Source organism: Alexandromys fortis, unplaced genomic scaffold, assembly GCF_014885135.2.
Source record: "Alexandromys fortis isolate MF-2015 unplaced genomic scaffold, M_Fortis_MF-2015_v1.1 scaffold_57, whole genome shotgun sequence".
In the NCBI taxonomy this organism is placed as follows: Eukaryota; Metazoa; Chordata; class Mammalia; order Rodentia; family Cricetidae; genus Alexandromys; species Alexandromys fortis.
The window spans coordinates 9,578,229-9,591,800 of NW_026067941.1; the positions used below are offsets into that span (position 1 = coordinate 9,578,229).

Sequence of the window (13,572 nt, forward strand, 5' to 3'; positions counted from 1 at the left end):
TCTCTGTTCAACTCAGTGCCCCATTTTATAATTGGGTTGATTAGCCTTTTACGGTCTAGTTTCTTGAGTTCTTTATATATTTTGGAGATCAGACCTTTGTCAGTTGTGGGGTTGGTGAAGATCTTCTCCCAGTCAGTGGGTTGCCTTTCTGTCTTAGCGACAGCAGATGGACATATTTTTAAGTTCCCCTTTCCTCTGCTACTCTTACTAGAAGAAGCTTAACTCAATGTAGCAATCAAGTTGCTGTTGAGTTTCTTTCCCAAGCACACAGTCCCCTCACCTCTTTTTTCCTGTGTCTCTCAGTACAAGATGAATTCCTATGGTGTCCACCCTTACTACATGGGGCTAGAGGAGGACGGCAATGCCTATGGAATCCTCCTGCTGAACAGCAATGCCATGGGTAGGACGAACCTGTGTCCCTTATTGTATGCCAACTATTCTTCAATTGCTTTAGAATGTATTTGACTTGGCTTTATCATAAGCCAAAACTAGCATCTGTGGGTAATAGGTTCTTTTTCCTGCTTAGCACTCATTTTAGTCTAGAGATTTATTATTGCCATGTTTATTAAACTTTTATTTGGCAATAATTACAAAAGAAGGTGTAGCCAAACCAAGTGTGTCCCGAATTCCTGGGGATCAGCTGGAGGTAACTGGCTATATTACTTGAATTACTGTCAAGCTATTGGGTTAGAATACTGCCTCTGGCTGGATGAAGGTGAGAATATTTTTTTATGCCATATAAAAAAGGGGGCATAGAATCAAGTTCAGGGAATACGTACTGTAGCTGCCGATGAAATGAATGTGACTTATAGTGGAATTAGTAGCATTGTATTAGTGGAATTTTCTGGCTTGACAACAACGTTTCATTGTGGGAAGCCATGGGAGGTGGCCACTGAGACTCTTAATGCTACTTTAATATTTCTTATGAATTTTATACTGCTATGAAATAGAAGTTATGATAATTAAAAACTTCAAAATTTTAAAGCTTCTAATAAGGCTGATTAAAGGGATGGGATGCTGAGGGCTTTTTGCTCCTCAGTTTTATGTTGTTTTAGTATAGAATGTCTGCCATCAATGTTCAAAAATGGGAGCAAGATAAATTAGACTTTCAAGTCTAATCGGGTAACCTGAAGGTTTTTGTCTTTGCTGATATTTTCCTGTATTTTCAGACGTGACATTCCAGCCTACGCCTGCCCTGACTTACCGCACCACAGGGGGAATTTTGGATTTCTTTGTATTCTTGGGGCCAACTCCTGAGCTTGTCACTCAGCAGTACACAGAGGTAGGAAGTTCATTTGATTGACAAGTATTAATATTAGCAGGCTCTCTACTCCCAGTCGTGAGTTCATTAGTGTAATTCTCAAGTGGCAATTACAATTATTGGATTTCTCAGAAATGGGAATATCATAGAACAGGGGGCAGTGTGATAGTCCAACACCATTACACTACAGCTTCTCTGACTGTCATGGCACTGCAGGGATACTTGCGGCATTAGTGGTGGTGGTGGTGAGTTTAGTGGTAGTGGGGGCACATGGTGAGAGATGGGAATGAGAATGTTGGCGGTCGAGTTAGTGGCGGTGGTGGAAATCTTTTTAGAGTGATCATGGTGATGGAGGTGATGGTTGCATTCATGATTGCGGTAGTGATGGTGATGCAGTTAATGAGAGTGGAGTGGATGGTGTCATTAGCGCTGACGATGATGGTGATATCGGTCAGGGTCCTAATGGTCAGGGAGCAATGCTGATGGTATCTGTGGTAGTGATGGTGTTGTTGTAGATACGGAAAGGTTAACTATGGTGGTACCCCAAACAAACACCATCAAGCTAACTGCCACATGCCAGATCACTTCACAGACATCAACACATTCACTCCTCATAAAAACCTTATGAGCAGAAACTATTCTGGTCCCTATTTATAAGAGGAAAAGAAAAGCCTTTAACCTCCCCTGTGGCCCACAGCTGCCAGAACTGGAGCGCTTTGCTAACTTAGGGATTTTACCTATGGAGTTTGTGCTCACAACCACTGCATTGGATTTCACTTAAAAGTTAGAGTGAAGCAAGATTTTTCAGAATTCCTCAAAAATAAACTATAAGCTGCCACTGTCCCCCTAACTTCTTTCTAGAGTTCAATGTGCTGTGTAGTTTGTAGTGGTGAAATATTCCTCTTCTTTCTGTACAATCCCGCTTCTCCTTAGAAGTACTAATATTTTCTGTCTGTTTTCTAGTTGATTGGTCGGCCTGTGATGGTACCTTACTGGTCCCTGGGATTCCAGCTGTGTCGCTATGGATATGAGAATGATGCTGAGATCTCCAGCTTGTACGATGAGATGGTGGCTAAGCGGATCCCCTACGTATGTACATGTCATGGTACCCTGGCTTTGCAACCTCAGAGCTAAAGAAATCTCTCTGTGTGTGAATTTCTTAAATTTTTGGGAGGCTCTGCAAGTGTATAAAATGCTTAATTATGTCATTGAGTCTGGTAATGCTACAGTGTAGGAGGTGGCCGTGATCCAGGGGATCGTAGAGCAGTGGGAACTCAGACGAACCGTGAAGATCTAGTACTGGTTTGAGAAAATCTGTCATAACGTTTGTTTCATAAGAATCAAAGATTTCTTAAGTATGTTGTGCTTGACTAGGGAGCAATGAAACCAAGTTATCCAGAGCACTGTTTTTGAGTTCACACTCGCTCCCACTCTCCTCAGGCCCTGAAGCATAGCTCTGACAAACACAGGGCCTGGTCTCCTCATTTCCAGAGGGAATATAGGTGGAGCCAACCTCTCTCACTCGAGGGCAAGAGGCTTCCAATTGGACTGATCTAGGGAACTTTTTTTGCATATTTAATCTATTTTATCTAGATAGTGTTCTGTTCTTTATATTATTTCATTAAAGCAAAATAGGTCATAAGATACATCATCCAAATGAGAAAATTGTGTCTGATACATATTGCCTTCCCATAGATACTGCATGGTTTTGCTTTGTTTTTGCATTGATTTTCAGCAGACTTATTGTCCATACTCTATTAGTCCATGGTTTACATTTTCTATGAACAAGAACCACTGATTCCAGGGTCAACCTGCTAGGAAATTGCCACAACCTCTCCATACAGTTCTTATGTATAGTTATGACAGTCCTTACAGATAGGAGTTATCACTCATCTTACGTTTTTTGTAGTTGATGTTGTTGTGAGATTAAATATTATGTTCTATTTTTTTGGTGTTGAGTGAAGTCACATGAAGAAAAGAAAACAGAAAATATCCCAGAATCCAAACCCATAGTATGACATAGTTAGGTCTGAGAAAGGAACATTGTCTTCTGGAGCCTGAACAGGTCCCACAAGCAGGCATTGCTTCTTTGTGCCCTCCCAGGACGTGCAGTACTCAGACATCGACTACATGGAGAGGCAGCTGGACTTCACCCTCAGCCCCAAGTTCTCTGGGTTTCCAGACCTGATCAATCGCATGAAGAAAGCTGGGATGCGGGTCATCCTCATTCTGGTTAGTCCATTGTGAATGTGTACGCTGTGCTTGGGACAATGGATGGGATTGTGTGGGGATTGCTTAGAATGTCTGTCCTTTCCAGTTCTTCAAGAAAAATAGAAGTCAATTTCTAAAAATGTATTTCACGAGAGTCACAGAAACTCTGCAGTGAAATTCCATCTAGGAACTTCCCTTTCTTTCTTTCTTTCTTTTTTTTTTTTTTTAAGCATCTTCTGTCTTAATTTTCTACCTGCCTTGTGCTCTGATTTCAGGACCCAGCCATTTCTGGCAATGAGACACAGCCCTACCCTGCCTTCGAACGGGGTATAGAGAAGAACGTCTTCATCAGATATCCCAATGGTGGAGACATTGTCTGGGGAAAGGTATGAGCTCTGTGTTGATCCAGCCAGACTCACACAGGGCCAGAATCACTGTTAGCAGTCTGTGGAAATGTTGATTTTGGGGCCTGTTATGTGTCGTTCCCAAAGATGTGGTTTTCTTACATTTTTAATTTTTAAATTTTGTGTTTTCAGCTAATATCTGCTGAATCTATTTTCCTTTAGGAAAATTCTCTCCGGCAACTATTAGCCCTAGAGCCTTGGCTTATAGTTTCCTAAGAAATTATTTGTATGAACATTTGTTCAGGACATGTTTGTCAAGTCTTTTCTCTCCATAGGTCTGGCCTGATTACCCTGGTGTTGAAGTGAACTCCTCTCTAGACTGGGATGCTCAACTGGAGGTAAAGGCACTCTGTGGATGCTGGATGTGGTCAGGGTTTCCAGGAAGAGGCAGCCATGTCTAGGACATTAGATGTGTCTGCACAGAGGACAGAGATGTGTGGGAAAGAACCACATAGGAGTAATGCTCCTGTCAGTCTGGGACCCATTATTTTATGGTTAGCTATGTTTTACTTCAAGTTGTGATGTTGGCATTATTGACCACAGAGTTTAAGATACAATGTGCTCAAGTTTCCTGCCCATAGTTTCCTATGTCACAATGCAATTTCAAATGTAAAGCTGTCAATTCCTAAGGGCTGTGAACTCAGAACTGGATTCTAGCCTTGACAGCTCCCAGCCTTTGTCCTCAGTTATGGGATCCTTTTCTCCATGTATGTTTATGTTCACACACAGGCTGCTCCATGTCCACATGATGCTCCAGCACCACCCTTCTATCCTGCATTGGGCCTCTTGACTTTCCTTTTCCTTTTAGTTCCTAGTAGTCTCATATTATTGATTTGCTTTCTTCTGTGAACAGACTTTTTAATTTAATGATACCAATTAACATAGCTGTCAGCCCTAATATTTTCTCCGCTTAATTTGCATTTGTTACTTGGATGAATAACTTTGCTGACATAACTTGCAGAAGAAGCATCAGGCCACCCCTCCTTTTGATAAGAAGTTTAAACAATGCAATGAGTCTGCCTGTTCATTTTTCTGAGTTTTTGTAATATACTTTTCATCAGTGTGTACATGGTTAGGAGGTAGCTGCTCTTGAACTTCAGAATATGCTGGACCTTTAACTCTTCCTTAACGATGGTCAACTGAGTGAGGGACTGGAAGGTTTAAGTATGTGCCGTCGGAAATGAAAGACAGTCCTAGTGTACCAGACACGTGTTATGGTTGAACCAATGATGAGAATGGCACATATGTGGTTTCCAAGGTACAGCTGAGATCTTGAAACACTGATAGATTCAAGAATATTTTAGGTCAGGCATCATTCTGGACACAAGCACAGAGGTTTTAAATTTACCTTTTATCCACAAAAAGCAAAGGACCTGTATTACCAGTCCATTCCATACAACGTGGTTGATTTCCAAGTTCCTGGGAAGTAATATTATTTGTGCTTTTTGATCTTTACTCTAAATATTTTTCTTTTTTCTTTAACATTTTATTTAAATGTATTTTATGTGCATTGGTGTGAAGGTGTCAGATCCCCTGGAACTGGAGTTAGAGACAATTGTTAGATGCCATGGGGTACTGGGAATTGAGCCTTGGTCCTCTGGAAGAGCAGAGGGTGCTCTTAACCGCTAAGCTAACTCTCCAGCCCAAATAATCCAATCTTTTTTTTAAATTTTTATTTATTTATTAAAGATTTCTGATTCTTCCCTGCCACTGCCTCCCATTTCCCTCCCCCTCCCCCAATCAAATCCCCCTCCCTCATTAGCCCAAAGAGCAATCAGGTTTCCCTGCCCTGTGGGAAGTCCAAGGACCACCCACCTCCATCCAGGTCTAGTAAGATGAGCATCCAAACTGCCTAGGCTCCCACAAAGCCAGTACGTGCAGTAGGATCAAAAACCCAATGCCATTGTTCTTGAGTTCTCAGTAGTCCTCATTGTCCACTATGTTCAGCGAGTTTGATTTTATCCCAGGCTTTTTCTGCTCCAGGCCAGCTGTGAGTTCCTGATAGAACATCCCCATTGTCTCAGTGTGTGGGTGCCCCCCTCGTGGTCCTGAGTTCCTTGCTCGTGCTCTCTCTCCTTCTGCTCCTGATTTGGACCTTGAGATTTCTGTCTAATAAGTCATGAATGTTATCTCACATAAGATCTATTCAGACTATCACTGTGTAAACTGTGGAACTTTAAGAATTTATTAAGTTCTTGGTAAATGCCTGATTCTTATATAATATATTAATTTAAATAAATTGATTATATTTTAATTTGACAGCAATACCGAGCTTATGTGGCCTTTCCAGACTTTTTCCGTAATTCCACTGCCGAGTGGTGGAAGAAAGAGATTCAAGAACTCCATACAAACACAGATAATCCAGGAAAGAGCTTGAAGTTTGATGGCCTGTGGATTGTAAGTGTGTATGGATTTGTCTGTGTATGCCTGAGTATGGGTGTGTTTGTGTGTATGTGTGCTGTTTTTAGCATGTGGATCCATGACATTGGGCAAGGTGATAATCATTTTCAGAAAAAGATTTCAGACCTAGCAAACTGCTGATCATAGAATCAAACTTAGGATTGTCCTCACCATGGTACATGGGAATCTGTCTGAAGTTCCTGATGTGAAACCTCCACAAAAGTTACTGGGAATTCCTTAAATTATTGTTTGTCCTAATGGAAAAAATGAAATAATATAGTCAGTTATGTTTCAGTTATTTGTTGTTTCTAGCCTGTGCTTTTCTAGTGTTTTGCGATTCCTCTCTGTGCAGCATCTAGAGGGATGCTAGATATTGAATGTGTGACCCCTTCTTTGTTCCTACATTGAGAGAACTTAATTGTCTTTAAAAATAACCCATAATCTCACTATTTGTAGGATATGAATGAACCTTCCAGCTTTGTAAATGGGGCAGTTCCTTCCGGCTGCAGGGATACTACTCTGAACCATCCTCCCTACATGCCACGTAAGGACCGTGGGATCTCTTCACTTGATGCACAATGGATGGAAGAAAGATGAGCTTAGCATCCTGGGGTTTCCCTGACCATCAAAGACACCTCCTCACCATTATTGTGGTTAAATAGGGTCTAAGTCAAAAGCACATCATATTATCCAACTGGAGATGTTACAATTTTTTTTTGACTTTTTCCAGAAATCACTCAAATGTGATAATGTCTCTGTGGTGTGATTACTTAAAGAATTCTTTCCCATCAATATGAACATGAAGTAGCTTTCCCTTTGCACGGAGCTGGGAGACTTTGAAGTCATGCACATTTACAGCTTAGTTCCATGTACTTTTCCGAGTTGTGTGGCCTTTCATAGACATTGTGAAATCTAAATTTCTTAAAGGGTAAGAATCAGATAACACTGTTTATTCACAGAAATATAATAAGAAAGATATGAACTAATTTGTGTATTGAAAGCTCATGGGACTGGAAGGATGGTTCAAAAGTTAAGAGTGAACACTATCCTAATCGAGAACTCACAACAGGAGACTCAAAATCACTGGTAACTCCAACTCTAGAGTATTGGATGTCTTCTTCTATTCTGGTTGCTGCAGGCCAGGCATCCCCTCTCTCTCTCTCTCTCTCTCTCTCTCTCTCTCTCTCTCTCTCTCTCTCTCTCTCTCTCCACACACACACACACACACACACACACACACACANTTTTCTGGTTGCTGCAAGCAGTCTCTCCCTCTCCCCCTGTCCCTCCCTTCCTCCCTCCCTCCCTCTCTCTCTCTCTCTCTCTCTCTCTCTCTCTCTCTCTCTCTCTCTCTCTCTCTCACACACACACACACACACACACACAAATAATTAAAGTAAATCCTTTAAGGAAATTTGTACAAGAACTTGCCCCATAGTGATTACATGGAAACCTCTATCTTCGCCTACTTCTATTTGCTTTAGTGAAGTTAAAAATGCCTTCAGTGATTTTGCTACTCAGAGAAGTCACTTGTTCTTATGCTCATGGGAAAAGAAGAAGGATCCAGGCAGAGGTCTTTAGTCTTAGTGTCTTCTGAAAAGAAGTCAAGAATTAAGGGTCAAGGCTGATCTTCACTGAAGTTTCATTATTTCCCTCAGATTTGGAAGCCAGGGACAGGGGTCTGAGCAGCAAGACCCTATGCATGGACAGTGAGCAGATCCTTCCAGATGGCTCCCCAGTGCGGCATTATGATGTGCACAACCTGTACGGGTGGTCCCAGACCAGACCCACCTACGAGTGAGTGATCCTCTGCTTTTTCCAACTGGTACAACTTTTGTGATGGGTGTTGGAACTTCTCTACTTTTGCATTTATTTTCCCATCCCCAGGGGTAGATATAATGTAATTTTAATAACCATGTAACAGTTTTTATTTGTTAACCAACCTCTCCAAAATCACGGAGCCAGCCTTGTGATGAAATCAGTACTCCTCTTGAGCATACCCACAGGCACCCTAGTTTTTCTGCAGTGTTTCTAGTACCGTGATCCATTAGTTGCAAAAGGAAAAGGATAACTGATGGCTAGAAACCTCGCTCCTTTACATTGAAAATGACTCATCTTTATAGCTGTTTGTTTTTTTTGACTACTCATGATAGGCACTAAGTTGGTATTTTCTTGAAGTAGCTAGGTCTACTCACTATGTGAGATAAAAGAAAAATAATCTTCAAATAGAGAATGTCTGGGTAAATAAACAGTCAGATTCTGTGACTCTTTACTGTTTGGGAACAAACCAATGAGTCATCACTTGGTGAGATACTGGAAAACAGATGTGTAAAGGTTTTATCACCACCATTATCCATGTCAACCACCTGGACCTCCTCTAAAGGGTCATTTCTATATTTCTTCAAGTCATTCAAGACAGATTTGTCATGATGTCCTAAGAGCAAGGGCTCTGGGGAAGAACATCTGTTTACTTCCTTCCCCTGTCCTGCCTTTAATCTTCCTCCTTGTTTCCCCAACCAGAGCTGTGCAGGAGGTGACAGAAGAGAGAGGGATCGTCATCACCCGCTCCACATTCCCCACTTCTGGACAATGGGCAGGACACTGGCTGGGAGACAACACTGCTGCCTGGGACCAGCTGGGAAAATCCATCATTGGTGTGTGGGTTGTGCCCAGGGTTCTCTGCTGACTGTGGGTGGACTGGGGAGTGAGTAGGATCCTTGGTGTAAGGGGAGGAGGAGGCAGAGAATGATGATCCTGATTCTGCTGCATCTCTCCTTGCAGGCATGATGGAGTTCAGTCTCTTTGGCATCTCCTATGTAAGTGCTCTTGCATGCTCCTCCTCCCTAGGAAGATGGCAGCATCCCTCAGAAAGCACCAAAAGCTCACTTTGCTCTTTGTTGTTTCAGACCGGAGCAGACATCTGTGGGTTCTTTCAAGATGCTGAGTATGAGATGTGCATTCGCTGGATGCAGCTGGGTGCCTTTTACCCCTTCTCCAGGAACCACAACACCATTGGGACCAAGGTGGGATGTCAGCTTCCTCACCTCTATTATGTCACTGGAAATGCTCCCTCGGCTGTTGAGAGCAACCCTGCTGCCTGTGTTTCCTGGGACGTCTTCAGATGATGGGACAGCTTCTTTCTGAATCATATTCTTCAGTATTGTCTTGATAAATCTTTATATTTAGGAAGCACTTTCCTATATGTCCCATGCAGAGTATCGTCTGAAGCCATTTTCCTGAGAAAGCTGCATCTGTTTTCCAATTACTAAGAATATCCTTAAAGCTTCGTGCACTATTATGTTTATCCAGTTGTGTGGAAACAATTACAATAAGCTTTCCATGACTGCCCCTTGAGAGATACGTCTGGGTTCTAAACACTCTTCTTCTTTGCTTGTAGAGACAAGACCCTGTGTCCTGGAATTCAACCTTCGAGGATATTTCCAGAAGTGTGCTAGAGACCAGATATACCCTGTTGCCGTATCTCTACACCTTGATGTACAAGGCCCACACAGAGGGCAGCACAGTTGTGCGGCCTCTTTTCCACGAGTGAGTATTGAGCTGGAATCCTGTTGAACAATGAATAACTCATTTAGCCTGCGGGGTGATAGTTGATACAACAATTCTTTTGCATTGAAGGCATCAGTTCTATTTGTTCTGAGCTCTCCAATCAGAGAGCATGCTTTATTTCCCCTTATAACTTAATTTTATACACAACACAGTTCTTGGAAGGAAAGGTTTCTTTGTTTGTTTTGTAACAAAGAATGTTTTAAATGATACAACATAAAATACCATAATTTCTTTCTTATTTGTGTAGGTAAAGATCATTTTGTCTGTTTTAGTTTATATAGACCCAGACTCAATGCATTAATATCTTTCAGATGGCTGTTCTAAGGGGGAATTTGAGGGATGAGGGCCATCCTCATATTAACTATGTGCTGGGCTGAAAGGGAATGCAGACATTTTCTGGAGCCAACATGCCAAAACACCTTGTGAAGTTTGGAGAAGTGACTCGTAGGGAGTGTGGTATATATGACCTGATCAAACTAGAGAGAAGAAGATGTTGCAGGATTTAGCTGTATTTGTGGTTTGAGTTTGGACTAGATGGCTTCTTTAGGGTCTTATGCTGGGGCCTTGTTGGGATCTGATTGTGACTCTTCATTTTCCCTTTGTAGGTTTGTATCAGACAATAAGACGTGGAATATAGACAGACAGTTCCTGCTGGGTCCAGCCTTCCTGGTCAGCCCTGTGCTGGAACACGTGAGTATGGAAACTTCAGAGGGTAGGAGGAGCCAAGCTCTTTGGTCAGGTAAACATGGGAAGGAAAAGGCTTTCCTGTGTCTTGAGGATCCTGAGGTATCCCTCACTTTACTTTTTTTTTAATTTTCTTCTTGTAATTGGACCAAGAAACATTAAAAATTCTACTAGCAAGTGAGGTGAAGCCAGGCCATCCATGATACCCTGGGGCCAGAGTGCAGTATCCTCCTATAGTAGGAAGGTCTACCTCTTGGTTCTGCTAATGTGGACTCAAAGCTAAATCCTCACAGGAAGCTTTCCTCATGAGTGTGTCATCTTTCTTTACATTGCCCCACCAATCTGGGATAGAGACAAAAATTTTCTCTCCCCAGTAATGGACAAAACTGTAATAAATACTTTTCTCTTCACCCACCTTTATTCCACCAGTTATTCTTAAAACTGTGAAGAACCAGCCCAGAATTCTAGTAACTTTCTCAGTAAATAACGACTTAGGTGACCGCACTCAGACTATCTAAAGTTCTTCTCATGATTCTCCAAAGGACAGTGAAAAACATAAATAACCCTGTGTTATATTTGAAGAGCTAATCTTTCCCCTATTTAGTAGTATAAGGGGTTGGGGGTTAGGTCGGGACTGTAGCAAAAGAATTCATTGCAAGCTGTCAATCCTTTTACCATTAAAACAAGTTTGTTGGACCAACTGCTTTGCTGCAGGGTGGTCAGCTCACTGCTGGATAGCTCTTTGTTTGTTTTCTTATGTAAGGGACCCTGTAAGCAGCTAATGTCTTTTTTTAAAATCTTCCTTTAAGAATGATTGGATTTCTGATTAAAGATCAGCTATTTAATATTCCTCATATCTTCTGTTCCTAGAAAATTTCCTTTTGCTCCCACAGCTAAACAAGGGTGTTTGTATCTCTAGATATGAACTGGAGTGTTTTTGTAAAGAAAGGCTAATTGAAGTTGCCCATTCCAAAGGGCATTATGGGGGGCATTGGTTAGGAAATTTTCTGGTTAAAGAGAGTAGGAGAAAGTAGACTCCCTGTTATTGCTGATCTCAGGGTCGTGAGACTCGAGGCTATCGCTACTGTTGTAACTTCTTTTCTACATGCATTGACTCCTCCGTCCTACACAACAGTTCCACTACTGACACCTTGTTTGTGTTTCATTTCAGAATGCCAGAACTGTAGAAGCATACTTTCCTAGAGCCCGCTGGTATGACTACTACACAGTAAGTTTTTTAGATGTCTGCATAGCCTGTCAAACAGTAGAATACAAAGTCCTTATTCTGACAGATCTCACACCACAAGCCCTGGAAACCCTGTGTGGTTGTTCTGCACAAGCCATTGATTTCCTGTGACCTCTTTTCTCATCTCCTGGTGGGGTGAGAGCAAGGCCAGAGAGCGGAAGTGGCAAGGCTCTCATCCAGTGCCTGGCTCACTGCATGTTTTTTCACAAGGGAATTTTGGCTTTCTGTATGTCCTTACTATACACAACGGTGACTAGTCACCTCTGGATATTGTGCCATAAACTAGTTTCTGTTTCTGTCTACTTATTAAATATCTGCTTCTATTGTATAGACCAGGGGTTCTCAACCTTCTTAGTGCTTTGACCCTTTAATACAGTTCCTCATGTTGTAGAGACCCCAACCATAAAATTATTTCCTTTGCTACTTCATAATTTTGCTAGTTATTAATTGTAATATCTGTGTTTTCTCGTGGTCTTAGACGACCCATGTGAAAGGATTGATTGAGTCCCAAAGGAGTCGTGACCCACAGGTCTAGATACTCAAGAACAGTTCCTCTCTGTAATTACCTACTAAGTAAGCTCTCAAACTCTATCCACAGGGTGCATCTTCAGTTACAAAGGCAGCCACAGGGACTCTCTGTTGCACATATCTGGGCTGTAGTGGTCACTGAAGATGAGCTGGGAGGACAGGTCTGGAGAGGACATTTTAGAGGTGATCCCTTGAAGGACACATATGAGACAGAGCTTAATTATCAAGGAAGAATTAAAGGAAAGGGAATTCTTGCCCTCCTACTAGCCCACCTCCTGGGACTTTCTGAGGAGGGCAAAAGCCAGAAGACCAGAAGCAGAGCCATACACAAGCCTCTCTTGTCCAAGGATATTGTACTGATCTGGGTGAAAACAGAACAAACACAAAGGAACTTCTCTGTCCAGGAGCACTGAGTCATTTCCCTCTTCTTGGTTGTTAGTTTGGTTCTCTTAAGTGTGGAAATACACTAACATTCAGCTATGTGCTTTCAATCCAGCACCAGGGCCCTGGAGGGAGAGGGCAGCTATTTTCCTTAAGTGACATTTACATAGTCGTGAATTTGCATGTTCACTGTCCAGTATTTTAACAGCACTTTTGAATCTGTCAGGGCTTACACTAGAGCTAAGCAGGGAGACACTCAGTGTACATAGCTTAAGGGGAGGGATCCTCACTGAAAGGATGGATCTACCTGCAACTTTAGAGTGTGGGCTTCCTTAACTAGGCATCATGGCTGGAGTTCCAGCCTTGCCCAGGTGCAAAACTCTCTGCTGAGTTCTAGGTATTGGAATAGTGGGTGCTTTTCCATTTGGGGCTAGTAATATATCGATGAGCTAATATCTACCTTTCAATATTTTTTATGGGAACACATTGTGGAATATGGAGATAGGGTGCTACTATCCTCTAGTGGGCAGAAGCAATGCTGCTCAACATCAACAAGGACAGGACCAGACTGCTGAGTACCATGGCCCAAGCTTGTAACCCTAGCTTCTAGGTAGGCTGTGGCAAGGGGTTGCTTGAGTCTATCAATTCTGGGCTATTATATGCTATACTAATTGAATGTCCCCATGAAATCTGACAGCAGTATGGTTACCTTCTTGGAGCAGAGGATCATCAGGTTGCCTAAAAAATACCAAACCAGGCCAAGTAGGGAAAAGCACAGTATAGTCTCACAACAAATAATTATTTGGCCCAAACCATCAATAGTACCAACACCAAAAAGACCTGTCATGGTTGAGAAGATATGGAAGGATTTGAGATTTATGACTCAAGGT

At 42.1% G+C, this 13,572-nt stretch overlaps 1 protein-coding gene across 15 annotated transcripts in view; it reads left to right on the plus strand.

Moving 5' to 3' along the window:
* Positions 1 to 13,572, plus strand: part of Mgam (maltase-glucoamylase) — a 240,025-nt gene that overhangs the window by 143,606 nt on the left and 82,847 nt on the right. For 4 of the 15 annotated variants that reach the window (XM_050148096.1, XM_050148101.1, XM_050148105.1 and 1 more), the window contains 7 exons: positions 7,935 to 8,073; positions 8,797 to 8,930; positions 9,058 to 9,092; positions 9,183 to 9,299; positions 9,674 to 9,822; positions 10,449 to 10,533; positions 11,699 to 11,755. In XM_050148096.1, coding sequence (XP_050004053.1) covers positions 7,935 to 8,073; positions 8,797 to 8,930; positions 9,058 to 9,092; positions 9,183 to 9,299; positions 9,674 to 9,822; positions 10,449 to 10,533; positions 11,699 to 11,755 — 716 coding nt within the window. Of the gene's footprint in view, positions 1 to 303; positions 401 to 1,169; positions 1,283 to 2,224; positions 2,351 to 3,364; positions 3,494 to 3,747; positions 3,859 to 4,151; positions 4,215 to 6,138; positions 6,274 to 6,732; positions 6,821 to 7,934; positions 8,078 to 8,796; positions 8,931 to 9,057; positions 9,093 to 9,182; positions 9,300 to 9,673; positions 9,823 to 10,448; positions 10,534 to 11,698; positions 11,756 to 13,572 lie in introns of those variants that run through there. The other 11 variants (XR_007592850.1, XM_050148095.1, XM_050148097.1 and 8 more) reach the window with 8 other exon arrangements.